General features: G+C 36.3%; 1 protein-coding gene across 2 annotated transcripts in view; it reads right to left on the reverse strand.

The window, feature by feature from the left end:
• LOC145492242 (ubiquitin carboxyl-terminal hydrolase 9X-like) overlaps positions 1–21,549 on the reverse strand; it is a 177,418-nt gene that overhangs the window by 102,497 nt on the left and 53,372 nt on the right. For both annotated transcript variants that reach the window (XM_081471606.1, XM_081471605.1), the window contains exons 16-23: positions 20,626–20,724; positions 13,461–13,568; positions 12,638–12,754; positions 6,470–6,620; positions 2,151–2,238; positions 1,114–1,165; positions 930–1,001; positions 44–147 (exon numbers count right to left, since the gene is read on the reverse strand). In XM_081471606.1, the coding sequence (XP_081327732.1) occupies positions 44–147; positions 930–1,001; positions 1,114–1,165; positions 2,151–2,238; positions 6,470–6,620; positions 12,638–12,754; positions 13,461–13,568; positions 20,626–20,724 (791 nt within the window). The remainder of the gene's footprint in view (positions 1–43; positions 148–929; positions 1,002–1,113; positions 1,166–2,150; positions 2,239–6,469; positions 6,621–12,637; positions 12,755–13,460; positions 13,569–20,625; positions 20,725–21,549) is intronic.

The following is a 21,549-nucleotide window of genomic DNA, read 5'->3' on the forward strand; positions in this document are numbered from 1 at the left end:
CTGTCAGAGACACTTGACGGCAAACTTGTTCCGTATTACAAACCTTATCCCATTTTCTGTTAACAGAGATGGATCTAACTTGAGGACGTTGCCCTCAAAAAATGATCTGCTGATTTCAGGGTCAAGGTCTGGTTCATCACCCATTAACTGCAAACCCAAAACAATGAAATATGTGAAGAGAGAATGCATGTACGGGAAAATGACAAGGATAGGAAATCACAAATTTTGGAATAGCTGTTAATAAATTTTCGAAGGTTTACAATTCCAAGAGCCCAAAGGATGAGTGCAGTTTGCAGTCCTTGAAAAATGTACAAGTATTCATTAATTCAACATTCAACAAGAATAATCATGTGATTACTTGTTTATAATACATTTGAAATGACACTATCTATTGCCTTAACTTTACATTAATTGATTACTTTGGCAACAGGCACTGTCCTTGGTCTTTCAAATGTGTTGGGAAATTTCTTAAAATGTTGTGATAAACTTCCAATTTATGTTGGAAAATTCTTTGAAAATTTGCACGTCATCTCTGGCAATTTTTGGGTGATCTTACAAACTCTGAAAATCATCAGAAGGGTCCGATTAATCTCAAGTACTGTTAGGAAATGTTTAGGCAATATTCATAAATCTTTTGACATGTTCAGGTTATCTTCGGATGTGTTTATTTGCAAATCTTCTAATTTCTTCAGCTATCTTCAGAAGACTTCAGGTGAACTTCAACTACGCTTGAAATACCTCAGATGACTGTCAACAGTCTTTGAGTATCCTTGTACTCTCTGTTTTAATTTGCATTCAGGTTACACTTTTCTGCACTGGTTTTGCAGAAAAGTTGCACTCCCTTTTTAGCCAGTCAGAATTCAGTAATTTTTTTCAAGAGGGTAATTAAGAATGCTATTGTACGTAATTTATGGAAATGTAGACTCTACCTTTGAAAACCACTTGAAGCAACACTCTCTGTCTGATGGTAGAACAGCTTTTTCTGCAAGACACTGCCAGATCTACAGTATAAAGAAGTTGCTTAGCCTAACTAATACTATTCAAAATAAAATCTTAAAAACTCCCCACTGAGCCACATCTGGAAGTTTAAAAACACATTAATTTTTTATTTACCAATTTAGCCTGGGGTTCACACAACCACAACTGTCCATCTTTGAGAAGAAACCTATGGGTAAATAAAAGCTTAGTTTTAAGAAAATGTAAAAATTAATCACACGGTTCAAACATTAACTGTAAATGCAGAGGTGATTGTTCTGGATTTTCTTGTGAGTAATCAGCCAGATTAATAATACCACAAATACTGGCATATAAGCAACACCTTTTCACTCAAAATTTTCATTGCAAATTGGACATGGGTCTTGTCTGCAAGAACATCACATGTCAATGAAATTCGCCCACTCCTCACCATGGCAAATGTAAATCAGTCTGTGGTTTCGTCTCTGTCAGCAGCTTTGCACACAGCCACATCCAACTTGTCTTTGCCTGTTTCCGCCTTGCTAGCGGCCACCTCTAGTGCTCAATTACCAGCTTCAGTGCAAACTACATGTAATACAGGTAAGCCTACGGATCCTACAGCCCTACCAACATCCGTGTAGCCCACAAACCTACAACTTCATTATGACACTTACTGACCAACGTGAAAGACAGGGGCAAACCCAACAACAGACAGGGAGCAGTTTACAAGACCAAATGCTCCGATTGCGATGCTTCCTACATTGGTGAGACTGGCAGAAACCTTAACACGAGACTGACTGAACACAAACGAGCCACGAGAAATGGTGATGCCAACCATTACAGAATTGTACCCATTGAAAAGCGTCGCCCGAGAAAAGTGGGGTACCCATGATGCTTTGTGGGCGCAATGACCTGGGAATGAGGTTGCAAAAGTTCACCGCCAGCTTCGGTCTCTTAAGATCTGAATTGCCAAATTCCCAAACGGGAGTTGTAAAATTTCACTTTGCATCTGTTTACAGACAGTGGAGATACAATTGGAGCAATAAGTATTGTTTGAAAGTGGTGAAATGCTCTTTTCATCAGTAAAGAGCAAATTCTTGATAGGCCTGAGCACTTGCACACCAGACCTTCCCGAAACAAGAAATAACCAGAATTTAGCAGTACTTCTTAATCAGTTCCTACCACTGTATCAATACCTCAAGAAGTTAAGTCGTTCCTGCACTTGAACTGAGTGATTATATCTTCCATCAGTTTGAAGCTCACTTGGGTCCATATCAGGTTTGCCTAATAATAACAGAGTATAATGATCAGTGCTATGATCTAAGATGTTCAACTGCAAGCTTACAAATTAATAAGGTTACTCCAGCCTGTTACAGTGATCCTTAAAGATTTAAAAACTGAGAAACTGTCAAAACTTTTTTGAAGAAACTGTTAGATTCTATTGAAAAATAAACCCAAAACATTCAGCTATAAGCCAAAACCCAATATTCAAATCAGAAAGCCGTCCAGGCACGTAAATGTGATGATGTGGATGAAACTCCTAGTATGCAGTTTGAGCTTCCATCCAGAGGAACCCTTCAATTCAGTGGCAGTAGAACAGTTCCAGAGAAGTCCACAGAAGAGAAGTAGAGCTTCAAAGTGACACTCGCAATTGCCAACAAATTACCACCTGCAGTGATCTTTAAAGGCGTGCACTCCATGAGACCTTATTGTTTGACCATCATTTCAGAAGGATGACTGGATGGATTTAAATGGTAATATATAGATTTAGACAGGCCTAAAAGCAGAGTTCCTGATTACAACAATTTACCCTAAAGGAAAACGATCTGTTTTTCTTGGATCAGAAACCTAAAAATGATCAATTGTGAGCATGTCATTGGTTTCACTCTTATATTCTAGTTAAATTTTAACAAAGTATACCCAATAAGCATACCCAAGATTGTAGAAATCATGTATGCAATATATCAGCTACCTGCAGACATAACGCTGATCAATACAAAGACTATCGTCCTTGACCTAAATGAGCGATATAGTCACAACACATATCAGGGACTTTCCAAGAGACGATTGTGCCTGGAATATGTCAGAAGAAAAGTCAGCAACATGCCAGGGGTTAATTTACGCCAATATTTTGCCTTTGCACATACTTCCTCTTTCTCCCCCAGAGTAATAACCTGACTTGAGCCTGCAATCCAAACTAAAACTAGTACCTGGTCAGTGGTCAACTTCAAAAAAAACACAACCTCAATAAGCTCTAAACCTGAGCATGCAATGTGGTCAAGTGATACTGGTCAGCGGATACCTTGTTTTGACAGCTGTCAAATATAACATGGATGTCCAATATCAAAGATGTACTTGTGGTGATGGTGCTGCTTTTATTTTTCAAGGTATTAGGCTAGGCTTGGTGTACAGACATACCTACGAACAGTCTCACGACAAACTTTTTGAGATTGATGGGTTACCAAATTTTCTTAGGTATGGGGCCCCACGCACATGCCTTCGGTGCGCAGGAACACGGCTCTGAAGTTGTCCCATTTCCTTTTGTAATCAATAACAAGTGACATCTTGATGGCTCCTGTGAGTGCAGCATAACACTGCCCAGTAATGTCTTCTATCCTTCAAGGTCTTTTGCTTGCTGTTTCACCTCATTCCACCAAGTCCAGCCCAGGTTCTCACTCACTGTGCATGCTTCAACAGTTTCCTCCACACAATCTTTAGTATGCTGTGCCTTCTCTTACTTTCGAGGGCCCAGGTGACAGCACCTTAGCAGTTATTGTCTTACTCTCTCCTCAAGACATGACCGAGCGATTCCCTAACCTTCACATTTTCCAAGATGGGATTCTATCTAGCTCTTTCATACAAATCATGTTGGAGGAAGCATGTCGCCAAAATATGCCCAGAATTATCCTCGCACAATTTTTATGGAAATCATCCATCAATTTGATGTCCCCTAATGTAAACTTCCACATCTCAGCACCATAAATAATTATTGTTGGTACATTATCAATGAAAATTAATGGTTGTTTATCTATTCATTTCAGGTGTAAAAGAATGGATTCATACCTGATTGAAAAAGAACCCTTACAATCAATGCTCACAACTTGTTTGGGATTCTTTCTGACCCATTTCATAGAACAGGTGAAAGCAGAACTTGAGCTCCAAAAGATTGACGTGGCAGTTATCCTGGGTAGCCTAACTTCACTCCTGATTAAACAAGTGACTGAACAAACCCTTTCAGGAAAACATGCACAGACAATATCTCTCGTGCATGATGAAGGGTCCCTATGAATTCACAACAGCTGGAAAGAAGGTCCTGTCATGAGACCTGGTCCTCCACTGGGTAAAGCAGTCTTAGGCAGCAATTTCAACAGAGATGGTGAAACAATCCTTCAAAATATATGGAATATCAAATGCTCTTGATGCCACAGAGGACAACAAACTTTACTTCCTTGCTCTTTACTGACAAAATGCCAGAACTAACTGGTGATGAAATAGCCAAGGACAATGAGTTCAAGACTGATAGTGAGGCAGAATATGAGAAGAAACTTCATTCATGACATCCAAAAACACACATCGAACAGCTCCTTCAGGAGCCAAAACTTTAATAAAAGTCAATGATAAACAATGACTGGTACTTACTTTGTGTTTACTTATACCCATAATCCCTTGGTTGCAAAAATGCAAAAGTTTGTTTGGGAAAATACTTGACTATATAACACCACTGGGAGTGTGTGTGAAAATCATGAGAAGAATATGTAAAAAGTGTGTGAAAAGAAAGAGCCATGTGATTGGAAATATACATGCTTGCTACAGCAAAGACTCACATGCACGTGAAATTCTTATAATTCACTTGAAAAGTATTTGTAAATTACTACGCACAAAGTCATGGGTTTTCAGCTAATTCTGCGCATAGCAGGCTTTTTCCTGTAAAGAAATTTCATACGATCTGATATCAAGGTATATGTTATTCACGGGATGATATTTGTTTGCAGGTGCTTGAAAATGCTCACGAGCAGAATTTGATACTCATGCCTTTCTGAAAAAAATGTGGCACAACTTGAAGTGTGATTTGAATTGCACTGAAAAAAACTCACAAGTTCAAAGTCTATTGATATCATAATTGATAGGATGGGAAAAGTGCAAGTTCATTTTGTTTACTCAGGTTTACTAAAACAAAAATATATGTTTTGCTTGCACTCAAGGAAACAAGAATTACTAGCACTTTGTGGAAATTTTCAGCACTATAACTAGTGCTTTTAGTTTAAAAGATACACATAGTGGGGAAAGTGTCACCTACTCCCTACGGCAGTGCTTTGACAAGCAAGATGTTTATTAAGTCATTCCGGGAGTCTTTGCGTTACGCATTGTCAAGATGTTTGCATAACTTTATATAGCTAGTGGAAACAGACGACTATGGATTTTGATTTATCCCCAGCAAAAATGAATTTCATCATCATCATCATCATTTCTCATCGCGCCAGTAGGCACAGAAGGCCGTAAAAAATGAATTTGCTTTACTCTTAAAAAGCTTAGACTTTCAACACAGGATTAAATTTATTCAAAGTTTTAGATAAATCAGTTCTCAGATGAAAACCATTAATTTGACCTTGCCGTTATTCATTGTTATGTTTATAATTTCATTTGAAAGTTTTTGATAGCTGCTATTCAGTTGTTCAGCCCTTCACAGCCAGCCATTCAAAAACAAACTACAGCCACTCAGCCGTTTGACTTCTGCTGTTCAAAAATTTTCCTTGCCCGTTCAACTTTTCTGTGAGCCATTCAGTCGTTCAACCTCAAAAATTTTCCCGAGCCATTCAGCTGTTCGACATCATCCATTCAAAAATTTTCTTCAGCCATTCAGCCATTCTACGTATCTGTTTTGAACGGTTTGTGGACCTGTTTCTTATCCGTTCACTTGCCGTGCATTCAGCCATTCAAACAGATACTGTAAGGAATGTTTTCGGGTAACAGGTTACATTTTTGTTGATTGTCATGGGCATTGTTATGATTTTTATGATAGGCAGATGTTACTCATATGGCAAGTCACTGATCAAGTTCAAATCATTTTTACAAAATGTGGCCAAATACTGTTGTAAGAAAAACACTTTCAGCGGACTTGACAATAAAGAAGTACGAAACAAAAGACAGAATGAACGAAACCATTTGAGCCTGTGGTCTAAATTATAACATACAAATCTAGTGCAACAGTTTTCTCACATTAATTTTATTATATTTATCACATGACACATAAATAATACAGTGAATTTCTGTACAGTTAATATTTTTCGTTTTACTTAACTGCACACATTATGAAAGCAAATGACAACAAAAACTAGTAATAATTATATATCACAACGAATGTGCATACATCAATTTAAAGTACTTTTTCAATGGAAGCTTAATGTAAAGAGTCACTAATTTGACCTACGCTAGCACATAATTATGTCTCACTTAATTTTAACAAGACACAGTTCTTGTATTGCTGAAATAATGTTTGCATTATTTTGGCCCTTACCTTCAAGTAGGGTATGTACTTTCTGCATGTAGCTTGCCAAATTATCAGCTACTATTGTGACCAGGGTGTGAGTCTGCTGCAGCTGATTTATAACTTCATGGCGGTAATACACATGAGGGTTACGTTGAGTATGTGAGTAGTTTTGAGGTGCCTAATAAAATTAAAAAATAAGCACAATTACGACAATTGCTGGTTTTCAGTGTCATGCAATTCAAAATAGATCAAAATAAAAATCAAAACCGGTCAATAGATAAAGTCCAGAATCTGGGAAATGAAAGAAGGTAAATATGCAAAGACTCTCGCCAAAATTCTGGTCACAGCAATTTTTCTTATGCGAGATATGCAGAGAAATTTTTTACCCAAATTTATAGAGATTTGTATGGAGACGCCATGCTGGTGCCCATCCGTATGGGCACCAACATGGCAGCCGGAAACCAACAGAAACATCTGTCACTGAGTTTTGCTACAAAAGCGTGAATTTATCCCTCGAGGAACTCTGAAACATTAAAATAATACTTTTTCTAAGACATGAACTGTTCAGATAGCCAAGTTCCCCGCAATAAGTCACTTTTTTAACCATCATGACAGCTCTCTAGGCTGTCATGTAAATGCCGCGTCACACAAAAGCTTAGAAATTCAAGTGTAGTGTATCACAAAACCAAGAACCCATTCGGGGCGAAAATTTGTATGAATATTAGTTTCCAGCTGCTCTTATACATCATTTAAGTAAAATCTCAGGAAGATCAATAGTTTTGTAGTTCGAATTTTGGTGACGTCATGTGAAAACCAGCTATTGACATGGTTGGCACAGACATCATTTTTCAAAATTATCTGACTTTTCCCGGAAAAAATGAAATTTCCCTGACCAAGTTAATATACAGTATTGTTCAAAAGTAATGCAAATAATATTCATTAAACTTGGTTCCTTGTTCTCATGAAATTTCATTGACATTTTGATTAAAATTTTGGAGACGTGATACCTTTTGTAACAAAATTTACTGCAATTTTGCAGGACAAAATTTTGCAGTAGCAAAAATTTGTGAATGCAAAATTTTGTCAGCATTTGGTTACATCCAATGAAAATTTAAAGCAACTAAAATTCAAAGAAACTTGGTAACATCTGTGTACATGTACATTTAATTTCAAGATTCATGTAAAAACATATGCAGCCAAAGTCCAACCATATCAGGGCATGAAATTAAGACAGATTCCGCTCAAAGTTCAAGCAGTAAGTGCAAAAATTATTTATTACTATCTAAATCTACTCACAGCACGGTAACTTTTTGAATACTATTTAAAACATCTCACTGTATTTCATTTCTCTGGGTGACCCCACAATTAAATACCCAAGCATTCTTGAGAAAATTAACGTCAAACACCGCAAGAATGCTTAATGCATGTGTTATTGTGTTTATGACTAACGCGAAACATCCATGTTAATTTAAATATGGATAAATTCAAGTTTAATTTTCTCTAGCGGGGTCAGCTTGAGAACTTAAATCTTGATAAGTTCTGTTTACCTTTATTCAAAATATTAGCATGCTATGAGGCTTTTTTGGTAACTTTATTTTTGCCATTATTGTTCGAACGTTGTGCAGAAATCATCTTAACTTCTCTTTCCATGAGCCACATGGCTCCTAAATAATTATTTTTAGTTGGCCGCCAACTTCAAAAAGTTAGTCGCCATTTTTTCCAACAACTTTTCGTTTGAATTTATTCTTTTTTACTGGGGTGAAAACCTACATTGTAATTTATCATGAAAATGAAATAATGGGCTGACCTGATAGAGGAAGGTGAATAGGGGTATGTAAATTCGCTGATCTGAGCCATTTTCAATTGGCCAATGTTTTCTTTTAAATCTGAAACTGCATTGTTTGAAAAATTTCTGTGGCCTATTTTCACTCTAGTAGTATGCAAGATGTTTGTTTTTAGTGTCCGTCTTTCCTTGGGTGTGTGGGACAAATTTCTATGATCCAAACTTCGTTTAGGATCAACAATCCAAACTTCAAGACAGGTAGAGTCCAGAGTCCAGGCTAAAATTCATAGCTGATCCACAATCAGCCGTATATTCATAATCCACCAATCCGTTTAATTTATTGCAAAAGTCCATAATCTGTGCACTTTTTTAAGCCAAATCCATTGATCCGCAAACCTATTTGCCCTTTCCTAATAATATCAGGGGCTTTAGCTTCAGGGCTAGCCGAACTGGTATTTAATTCACTAAAGAATGGGGAACAATTAAATATAAAAGTTGTTCTTTAATGCCTTGGTTAAGTAATACTAATATACTTTTTTGTTCAATATGAAGAGGAAGTCACAGCACGTAACCAGATGACAATTATTTCAATTGGATAAGGAATTAAAAACTGTGAACTTGTTTCAGACATCACTCTACTTTGTATGACCAAACGCTAACATCGCTTTACCATCCAGCTTACAGGCAAATTTTGTTACATCTCTCTTCAAATAAGCACGTTTGTACTTATATCAGAAGTTTAAATAAATTTCAATCACTTTCAATGGTCATTTTAAGTTGAAATGAACTCACTTTCCCTAACAGCACAACAACATCTTTGTCACACGGCAGGGCGATGCAATACTACTAAGTGGACACTAGAATGCATTATACATTACGTGACTATTTCAAATCCAAGATAGCGTCTAGTGTTTTGTGCAGATTTTCAAAAACTAGCTTGCTGAAAGCCCATTACTGCCATGAATTTTGTTTTAAATAATTATCTTCAAAAATTCAGAAGGATTTGGTCACCAACACGAAATAGTTAGGCGAAATGGCAAGTGTAGTAGGCATAATTTCATGCCTTGCATATATTCTTGGTTTGTAGTTGAAAAATCATTGAGATGAATAGACATTTGAGTCAAAACCAAAAGAATGCATTACATAAATTTTCTTATCCTTACATTACAAACTTAATGACAAAGACAACGGTTTTGTCTTCTCTAATAAATCATTTTACGAAGTCTCTTGCTTGCTCACAGTCAACAAGTCTAGTGTAAACGAACTCAATTCAACACAACTTTTTACAATAACTGCAGATATTCTCGAACGCTCATTGGCTAATTTTCTTTGTCACTTAGCGGACAGACACATTAATATATAATTTATGCGATGCATCAACAAATGAGAATGATTAATAATAATTATTTAATTGCTACTGTTAGACATCTATTACCATGGAATTCATATACTTGAGCCGAGTATTAAGTCCACTGAACATATAGGGCCAAACCCACAAATGACTGCTCTCATGTGGCTTTGATAGCTTAGTTAGTAGAGCATTGCACCGGTAATGCAAAGGTCGTGGGTTCGAATCCCGTTCAGAGCCTGAAATTTTTTCAGGTCATTTTTCCAGTAGTATTATGGTTGCATTCGCATCTTTCATTCTTTCATTATTTTATTGTTACTGTGGGACATCTATTACCATGAAAACTGACGTCAGTTTTTCATGTTTCTTTCCTGTTATTGACAATGAATTTTGTCATAACATTGTCAAAGTAGTCTATGGATCCACTCGGCTATCACCTCATGGATCCACAGGTACTTTAACAATGTTATGACCAAATTCATGACCAAATTCATGATCAAATTCATGATCAACAACAGGACAGACAAAAGAAAAACTGACGTCAATTTGTTACATGTATATAAAGTAAATTTTTGCAGCTATTATATGAAAGATAATATATTTGAACTGCGGAGACAGATATGAAGATGTGATTGATTATCAATCTTTTTTTTTCCCTTAATTTACACTTTACAATTGGACTGGCCCACCAATAGCCAGTGCTAGTCTAGGTGGGCCAGTCTATGAAGATATGGTTACAAATGTTTTTTATTAATAAATAGAAAAATGGAAATTTAGGAAAAAGTGAATAAAATAAAAAGGTGGGAAAAGAATGAGAAAAGCGAATGAGGGGTTATCAGATATATTAGATTTTTTTCCTAGGCAAATGCAAATCACCCATCTCATCCTTTTTTTTCAACCCACCACTCCAGCTGAAATTCGCCTAATTGTCTATTCCTAACAATAAGTCACACAGCCTCTACTCCTGCCCTACTGCTGCCCTACTCAAGTATTGAAGTGTGCAAGCAACATTTTAAGTTATGTCTTAGCAGAAATCTCTAATTCATCTATATCACTTGGAACATATCCAGCCAAACTTAAAATGTCCAATATAATACCCATATTTAAGGTATCATTGGTAGGTGGATTTTTACGAAAAATGCAAAAATACTTTTTTTTTGTTTTTGCTGTTCAAATTGAGAAGACTGAGATAAATATTTTGCAAAAAGAATGGAGAAAAAAGATTTTTTTACTTTTTAAGATAAAGAGAAAAACTATTTTTGAATCTCATTAACTTCTTATGGCAAATTGACACCTCTGATTAAAATTCATCGCCAGTTGTCACATGTAATGCAAATTGCGGTGTGATATTTTATTTGTGCAAGCGAACTGTTCTCGATCTGGTTGTTTCATCGCTAGTTAGCTTTCGTTCTTGTCAAATTTTCTTTGTCAGGACAAAAATGCAAGGAAACCTCTTGCCCATTGGGGTCTTCAAAGAAGCTGAAGAGGCAAAAATCTGGTGGAACCCACAGGTTCAGCGTTGAACAAGATCTTTGGCTCTGGGCGGCCATGGGTCGCACTGTAATCAAGAAGAATGGTTGAAGGAACTCAAGGACACTACTCCCGCCAATGAAGCTAAAGGACAAAATACAACAAGTGCTAGCTGCACAAAATTGCTGGATAACAGACATGATTCCGAAACTTCCACAACGAGAGAGTCAGGCGCAGATGAAGATGTAGACAATGTAGACCTCAAGATTTCCTCTTTTTGGCATTACAACACATGGTTTCAAAAACTGTCTGAAGAACGAAGAGGCCTAAACTCAAGCAACATAATACCAATGCTGCCGCCAAAGTCTTCTAAGTAAAAGAAATCACGGCAGTTTAAATACAAACCTGTATAAAGCCCTTGGTAGTTTGTCGCTTCTCAGACAATTTCACTGCGACAGATTTCCATGCCAAAATTGAAGACGTCTGTTTACTTCAAGTTGTCATAACCCAATGTTGTGGCAAACTGACCCATGCCGACATCTGTCAGTCTGGAGGGGATTTTTAACACCTAATCATACCAATCTCATAAAAGGTTTTTCCTCTTTTTCTCAACAAAATAAAACTGCATATAAGGATGAACATTTTTAGTTCATTTACGCACATCTTCCGACAGAATTGGCTGAAAATCGGCAGGTGTGTTCCAGGATACCTTCTTCGAAAAAGGGTGTCAGGCTTTGTTTAATTTCGCTTCCATTTCAAAGTTATGGCTTCTTTAGTGCGATTTCCAAACACAGTCAATCCACCTGCCATGATACCTTAAGGCAGATGATGAAACTGAACCAATTTACTGTCTAACTTGAACAGAATTTTTGAAAAATTGATGTGCTAAAGAATGAAAGAATGAATGAAGAAGACAAACTCTATCGCTCTCACTATGGATTTCGTGAAGAACACTCAACTTAGCATGCAATTATTGACATAGTTCACACTATCAGAACAATATGGACATGGAACCTTGTGGAACACCAAATGTTACTAAGGTTCTTTCAGAGATATGTGGACCAACTTGTGTTGTTTGTGTCTGGTCTTGTAAATAAGACAAAAACCATTTGTTCATTATTCCGTGAAAACCATAATGGTTAAGTTCATCACGTAATATGGCAAGATCTACTGTATTGAACACTTTCTTTAAGATATTAGGCCCATTACTGATTTTATTACCCTATTAGTCTATAACTTTCGATTAAAAATTTTGATGCTTGTAAAGAAACACAAAAGGTACACACTTAACCATTAGATGGGCTTATATCTGAGGGAGCTTATATCTGGAATAATATCTTTGTTAGCAAATAGAAGGGCTTATAACAGGGGGGGGGGGGGCGGGGGCTTTAACACAAGATTTTACAGTATTCACTTTCATTCTTCACCATCCACAGGTATATTACAAACTCACAACATGACCAGCTCCCCGTTGTCATGGGTTGGAATCCTGTTCAAGCCTGCATTTATTTCAAGCTTTAATTTCACAACTAATTAAGTTGTGAGTATAACTGCCATGATAAATCATGTCCTAAATAATAGTATTTTGTTTTACCTCATAAAAAAGAGAGCAGATTTCTTTGATTTGCTTGAGTGCTGGTAGAACCCAAGTATCACTACGTAGCTCTTCTATACAACGATCAATCCATTCTGTTTTTTGAGAATCACGGTCCTGCAAAAATCCACAAAAAACATTCAAAACAATGACGGTTGAATGACAGGGGTGCTCATCGAACCTTTTATTATAAGTATAATAATAATAATAATAATAATAATAATAATAAGTTTAACTCCATCATCATCGCAAGTTAATGAATTACAATGAGGTTACAGGAAAAAAAGGAGATAAAATTACATACAGGTTTTTACGTAAGTGGTGACTGGGTTACAATAATCTATACAATAATTATTAATTTACAATCAATTCCATGACAAGCTAAAAATACAAGTAGCTTTATGTATATATAAATATATCTAACCAATTCAAAGTAAATATATGACTATATGATTTCTGATTTATGTTTTCGGGGTTAAAAATGCGGTTTTCGTACCTCTGAGTGTGTTTAGCCTCAAAAGGTCCAAATTGGGAGCTTTTGCGGTACCGTTTAGGGTATCGAGCCACAATATGACTGGAGCTAATGTGTTATGTAAGAATTGGTACCTCTTAGGGGAGAAAAAATTTGAAGCCAAGCCCACAAAACAGGACCTTGGTACCTTGTAGGGGTTCTTTTCAAAATTTCTGATGAACACAGCCATCTTTTTTACATGGGAGTCCCCCCCTCTGGGTCTGATACAGCTAAATATTACACAACTGTGTATGGCAACATGTTTTTGTGACAGTAATTGGGAAAATCTGCCGATTGCCATGACTAAATCACCTGTGAGCAACTGTAGTCCAGAATCTTGATATGTGCACTAAGAGCTAGGTCCATGATGTCAGTAGGGACATCTTCACTATGAGCAAGGTTCCACAGCAAGCCCAACACCTACAAATATAAGATCATTAATCATCAGCATAAAATTTATACCTTCCAACACAAGACACAGGCTGTACTGAGAGAATATTGGCCCCAGGTCAGCAAAGACAGAGCACAGCAAGGTCCACGTACAATCTACCTGCACAAAACATATGCCTGCACCACACCACCTCTATGAGCAAAACTGGTCAATACAAAACGTGAATGAAATTATGTCAAGAGCTCCTGACAATGCTCCTGATTATGTATATAATTTTGTCTTAGAAGGAGGCAATGTGGCGGAGTGGTTTGGGAAACTACAAAAACAAGACACGTTCCATGATTTCTGTGTGTGTGTCCTTTTTATTATTATTTTGTTGTTCCAGCCTAGGACAGGAGGAAACGGAATGAATAAAACAAATCAAATAAATAAATTAAGACTTTGTTATATGTTTCTTCATCCTTAATTTAGTAGATTTTACTCGTCTAACTGGTCATTGAGGTAGTCCAGAGGGTAAAAACACATACAAATATTTGTGACCTGATTAAGCGAGATTATGGCCCAATTCAGGCCATAATGCTATTTTTGTGGCGAGAACTGCATGAGACAAATCAAGACAAGGATTTTGTCTCTCTAGTATGACAGGACAAGACATTTGTCTGGCCTGTTTATTGCCAATACCATGGCTTCAACTAGCATGATAGAGCACAAACCGAATTAATTCGCTTACACTGCAGTACCGAGACAATTGTCAGACTGTGTTATCGTTGTAATTCTGTCTAAATTCATTTTACAAGTACGTAAAATTTGGACATGACATTTGTCAGGCCTTGCTACTTGCCATAATCTTGCTGATGGGCATGACACCTCATACCATAAAAGTTTCAACAAAACAGAACACAGATACTCTTTAAACTATGTGCTTCCAATTGCGCGATTTTCTATACACTGCAGCTGCCTACACGATGAAAAGCTCTCTTTTGACAGTTTCCTCATACTTCTAAAAGAAAAATTAAATATACAAAAAGAAACAGCATTTAAAAACAACTCTTTTATTGCTTTCCAAAAATCCTTTCAACATCTTATTTAATATGCATCGGTGACGTGTTTTCCATGTTTTGTTAACTACGTAAACAGTGTGCATGTTTTTTTGTTTTTTTGTTCGTAATATAAGCTTACGGTACTGTACACATGTAGAAAGTGCAGTGCTAGTAGAGCTGCCTTTTGTATGAAACTTAAAAGGGAAAAAACTGGACATTAACAAACTGTATTGTTTTAGCTACCTAAACTAAACAATGCAAGTAGTCGTAATTATGATATTGTACTGTAAGTTAGTATTGTGCTGTAATATTACTATTTTCCTCTTCTGATTTTGTTTACTTTCCTATTTATAATGCGTTTGAAAATTAATAAAATACATTAAAATAAAATAAAAAATAAAAATATGCTAAATGTAAGAACTAAAACATAACAGAATCGTCCTTTTGGATCAAAATATTAATTTCAACAAGCATATTCTCTCACGGGTTGCAATCTTTTTCAATTTCAGCTTACGCTAAAGGCCTTGTAGTGTTTACATTGCATGCGACGAAAAACTCCAAGATATGCCATGCCATGCCACAAAACTGTGGTGTCTGCTCCTATGTACTGTACAATATGCTTCAAATTTCCTGTAATGTGCCCCAAAGAACTCCTTGGCATTTTTGTCTAGGTAGTGTCCACTCCAAAATTTACCCGTAAACTGTTTTGGGTGTTGAAACTAGTGAAGACCAGTAAGTGGGTAAAAACTGTTTCACCATTTCATGACAATGCAACTTGAAATCTGATCTTGAATCATTTGAGATAATTCGGAGAGTTCAATTTGATTGGTCCATGCTGAATAAACATATCAAGTTTTGCACCCATTCACATCAAAAATTAAGAACTCGACCGTTTCTTTGAGAGTGGGAAAATCTCATTGTGTCTTCATATGCCGTATTTGTGTAGGGAAAGATCAACTCCTTCAAATTTCTCCCGCTTTGCTGGAAACAATCTTCTTCAGTGTCTGTAAATAATGTTACTAGCAGCTTAACAGTCTTTGGAATGTGTAATGGCAGCATGTTTGTACAGAAAGGGTTGGGATGTTCTACAAGACAGCACTCCTGTGAATATGCAGCTAGTGTAATTTTACTACCACAAGAAATCAAAGGAGCCAAGGATTGATTGAGGTGAGCCTGTAACTTAAGCTAGATCATAGTCAGAAGTATATCAGCACATGGAAAATTTTGATTAATACATGAATTGATGATGAGTAATTTCTTTGAGATCAATTTTGCAATAGAAACTAACAAAAACAAATCAGGACATTTCGACCTCTCTGAGGTCATTTTCAAGTACGAGTAAAAATATATAAAATTAGCATAAATATGTTTCCATCAGTAAAAATACTTAACTAGTGAGACAATCTCAGATAGTGCAGAGTGTAATGTACAGCTCTGACGCAGTACTCATGACACAGTTCCTATATAACCCCTGCTATTCACTCCTGGTTTGTACTGACCTTGCTAGTAAGCTGGGCATTTTGATGAGACATAATCTTAGCAGTGTGTATGTCTGATGTGTGTAGTTTCATTCACAGTCCAAGAATAACTTACAATTGAAGGCTTTCGTGCGAAAAGGGCATATGTAGCATTTTGGGTCAATTTTTATTTTTTGCAGGATCAATCTAATTTTTGGCAGACTGACTTGTTTTGACATGAAAAGCATCGTTGCGTAATTGTTTTTGTTGATTTGTGCTTCATTTTCGAGAAATAACTTATGCAAAAAACTCAGTTTTCCGAGGGTATCTTTTGGAGATCTTTTGTTGAGCAAAAAACAAAAGAAACCTTTGTTTTGCTAAATGATGAAGTCACCAAAGCATGGTATTTGCCGCTAGTTTTATTATTCATATAATAATATAATGCAATTCTCTTACTGTTGCTTCGTTAGCACAAGCAAATAAGGTGCTGAACGGGCCAGATTCGAGTTTGTTTTGTCGTGACACTGGTTCGATATGAGGTTGGTTGATTTTTTTTTCAGTCTATTTCTCTAATTCTTTCAAAAATCAAAACATCTATTTTAAAAAAAATCGTGCTGTCGAAGCTGCTAAATGTAACCGTTTAAGTTTGCGCTGTGTCAAAATCCACCTTTGAAGGATGCCACTCAGTAAACTGAGTTTTTTTTGCATATGTTATTTCTCGAAAACGAAGCACAAATCAACAAAACAACTTATTAATTAATTGAACAAACAATAAAGTTTACACCTTATGGCCATAGTGCCATATTGCCAGAGCTTTAGCGACGTCAACCCCCAAACCATCCCAATAGTGCACTTTGCACTAAAAATGTATTCTTGCAGTATTTTAAAGTATTTTAACTGTTAGAAACATATTTATCCTAATTTTATACATTTTTACTCGCACTTGAAAATGACCTCGGAGAGGTCGAAACATCGTGATTTTCTATCACTAGTTTTTGTTGCAAAACAAAAAATAATTGTCGCATGTATAAATGGCTATAAATGGCTACTAAGTAAAACTCTACTTCGATCGGTTGAGACTTGTATTTTGTTTTTTGTTATTTCAGTTGATTATAGAACATGCCACCAAAGAGTACATGTAGCTATTCAAAGTTTCCATTTTGATTTAACCAAAACATTAAATTGTAAACATAAAAACTAAATAAACAAGTCCTACAGTACTGTGCAAAAAGAATGCAAACGAATTTCGTCGAAATTTGGCTATTGTTCCCACGAAATATCATAGAAATTTCAAGCAAAGAATTGTGATTTATCGAGCGATATTTCGAAGAAATTTCATTGAGCGATACGAAAATTCGCTAATCTAAGAACGATGTTGCGATGAGATTTCACCAGTAATTAAACGAAAAATCGCAATCCCAAAACGATATTTCGTTGAGTGTCTATAAGCATATGGTGTTTATGAATGAATGGAATTGACAACTGTACACACAGTACTTTGATTACCTTTAAAACAATTAAGCTGTGTCAACACAACCTGAACGAAACTATTCCAAAGAATTCATAATTATTCGATTGATAGTGTCTATGAAGAGATCAACAGTGTGATGTCCTTACCATTTCGATTGACAATAACATTCAATCTAAGCTTACATTTTTCTCTCTTGTCAAGTCCTTTGACTTTCCTTTGTCGCTTATCATTCACAAACAACTCAACATATCGAGTCTCCTGTTGAGGTGTGGTGTTAACCTCCGCTTCCGTAAAATGAATGCCTAGCATGCGCCAGTAACATCAAGAAGAGCCTTCAAATTCCCTCACGCATGAACTGACACCATTTTAGATTTCATTCCATTGTTTGCCATCCATATCAGGAAGGTAGGTCCCAGTCTTCAATGAGTTGAATGTGTTTGTAACAGGCAAACAAAACGTAATGAGGTGAAACAAAAACTTCTCTTGTCCAGTTTAGACATCTTTAACTGTACACTAGTTCATGTCTACAAGCTATTTAATTTAAAAGGGAGTTTTATATAGGCGATGAAAGGCAAGTGTAGTTTGATATGGAGGGCATGATTGCTCAGGAGTAACTGATGATCAATCTTCGAATGCATGGATATAAACAAGGGTTGCCATGTTTACGCGACCATTTGCATCACACTGTGAGCATGGAGATGAAGTCTCGGGAGAGTCAATGAACTAGGTAAGTTTGGATTTTTTAATACAGAAGGATGTTTATATCTGTTTTCGGACATTGTTTATAGAGTGAATTTTCGTGTGGCTTTTCGCTATTTTGCGAACTCTTTCTCTCAAAAATTCGTTATTCGCAACAATACTTCACGTGAATATTCGCACGGTCTTGTGAAGAACAGCCCGAATAATTGTTTTGATTAAAACAATAGACCTTTGGAAAATTCATCGATCTTCGTACAAAAAGTTGTTTCACTCGAAATTTCTTTATATTTCATCGAAAAGCACTGAAAAGTCGTGAAAAGTACTAAATTTTGTTTGCATTCGTTTTGCACAGTACTGTATTTGCTGTAATTGCAATGTTAGGTAGTTGTTTGTAGTCATATGTAGAGGGTAATGATTGCTGTTGTATATAGCAGAACTATAAATAGCCATCCATTTCAATGCCAGGTATTGTATTATTTAACCGCTGTCACATCCTGTCTCACTCATTAGCGTGACTTTTTTATGGCCCAAATTTCACTGGTTTCTTGCTCAGATTTTTGTCCAAATCTCAGGGCAGTACAAATGTCTCACTCCTTTCTCATTCACTGATCGTTCAAGTTTTATCGCTCCTGTTAGGTTGATTATCGTCACGTTCTGTCTCGCTCATTAGCATGATATTTTATGGCCAGAATCATGCCTCTGTCTCCCTCATGACATTTTTCGAATGGAAAAATGCCATGAAAGTCAGTTTTTAAGTATTAAAGCTTCTGACCCTAACACTGAACTGAAGTCCACTGCTCTGTTTTGCCTATTAGTTTGTAACAGCTGTGTACATGTCATCAGTCATCTTAAATGTTATCACAAACTTGAACGAGGGAGTGTATTTGATCTTGGCAAACTTCATGCATATCACAGATATCCTTTCTTAGCTAGCAGAAGCAATATATTAAGATATCGCTTTGAAGTACAAACATTTATGATAGAACACTATGATTGTGATGATCATCAGTCCATGTGTAGGGTGGTCAGTAGGTTTAAGAATTCATTCATTCATCAACTGGTGGCATAGAATAAGTTTCTTGTCGGGACATATTTTCGTTATAAATCAGATTTATTGTTTGGAGAAGTAATTCATTAGCAATTAGGACACTGCACAAGACAAACACAAATTTAAGCGAGAGGGATTCCTTGAATTAGTTCACTTGTTTAAAACTGTAATGCATTATCTAATGGTGTAATCAGTACCAATCCCCTTTAGTCCTCAGATGTACTTTTCGGTGCTGTTGTTTCACAGCCATGATTTGCGCCCCTGCATTGCTTTTTGTCGATGAGTCAAATACAGGGGAATTGTCGTTCGTAAACGCACTCAGTTCATAAAAGTTAAGCTCTACGAAAAGTTTGTCTCTGAAAAATTCAGCTGAATTACATTTATTTCAGAGCAAGCCCTGTGAGATGTAGCTCTTGAGTTTGAATTTTTTTTTTCATAATAGTGGCCAGTTGAGTGAAATTTGGCTTGAATCATCCTTTCGAAAGAAGATCAGCATCCACAATTAATAAGTACATTTTATGTAAGATACAATTATTAATCTTGGATTTTAACAATTAGACCCGTCAATAGCCCACAAGGCGAAGCCAAATGGGCTATTGACCAGTGGCCCTTGAGGGTGAAGGGTCTAATTGTTTTAGTATCACCCAACTAGTCGGACAGAAAAGGCAATAACAAAGTTAGCAAATGCAAGTTGAAAAAACATTTATTTGGGAATAAAACAAAAGAAGGCATCACACTCGATTGCGCCAATTTCACTACTCGAGGACTATTACTAATAGTCCCCTAGTAGCGTAGCCAATTAAAATGCAGAATTTGCATTAGTCCACTAGTTGGGTGATACTAATTACAATTATTAATCGTAAGAGATGCATTCTATGATTAATAATAGCAAAGTATCACCCTAACTATTAATGTGTGCATCTTGCCATTAGTAAAAGTGAAAATTTCACTCCAGAAATAAATAAACACCTGTTGTTCATGATTTCAGACCAAACTGCACTCTACTCAGTTCAATTACCATTACTAAACAACCATAACCTATGAAGAAGCTGTGAGGCAACATGTGATGTGTTGTGGTGTCAAAAAAACAAATCTTGGAAACCACAGGGTGAGGAACGACAACACCAACACAATTTAAAAAGTGCAGAACTTCCAAAATACTGGCGAAAGAAAGAAAGTTGCTATTAAATATGTGGACTATCTGAACAACTTTTGTTCACCATTTGGCTTGTCTTACTAAAACATGTTTATATTCTCAATTATGAACTTCCCTCTGATTGGATAGTATCACCGCTTTGTAAGTGGTTCACCCTGAAACCACAACAATATCATTTCATTTCATTTCTGAGGAAATGAAAGAAAAATACTCACCTTGTGTGCCATGATACCTTCTTTATCATCTTCAGCCAGGCGTCTTATCAACTCCAGTAGTTTTTCTCTCTGCTTTTTACTAGCATTTGTCCAGCTCTCCTGTAAATTATAACCAACAGCATCCTGAGCCTGACCACTCTTGCATAAAATTAGATGCAAATAACAGTAGCAACATGTTGATTTGCTACACCCATTACTCAAACTGACTTTAAGCCACTGAACTTGGAAGATGTATCGCCTGTAAACAGTACCTATTTAAAGCAGCTGCTTTTTAATGCAATATAGGTCTTGTATCATGTTATATAATTATTTTTATTTTCCTGCAACAAAAACAAATTCCAAACTCAGCAGTGTTTTCATTCATACAGTTTTGTGCAAAAGTAATGCAAATGTATTTTGCCGAAATTCACAGCTTTTCTGGGCTTTTTGACAAACAAATATTGAATTTTCTGTGGAAGCCAATTTTTGAAAAAAAAGTCAAAATAATTCGTGACACCTAATGCTTCCAACTACACGAATTTTCGAATGATAGGTCACTCCAAACAAAAATTGATTTGAATATTAGCTCTGTTCAATAATTGATTTCAAAAATTTGAGCAAAATTTCACTTTTTATTTACTCTGCTCGAACAATCCCAAACATGGACAATAATTCGCCAAGTTCGAATTTGACATGATTCTTTTCTGCTGTCATTTCAATTGTTCACACAATGTGCAAGCTTTACGGCAAACTCTTGACCATCTACATAACAGTTCTATAAGACTCACTGGATATACTTCTAAGGTTCCTTTTACTGTTTAGTTCATGTTAAAAGCATCGCAGTTCTTACACAATCATTCTTATGCATTTCTTGACTCAAGTTTGTAGGACACATGCTGACACACACCATGTTTTCGTAACCCAGACTCTGTGCAACTTCCTTTT

Source organism: Orbicella franksi, chromosome 7 (genome assembly GCF_964199315.1).
Source record: "Orbicella franksi chromosome 7, jaOrbFran1.1, whole genome shotgun sequence".
Taxonomy (NCBI): Eukaryota; Metazoa; Cnidaria; class Anthozoa; order Scleractinia; family Merulinidae; genus Orbicella; species Orbicella franksi.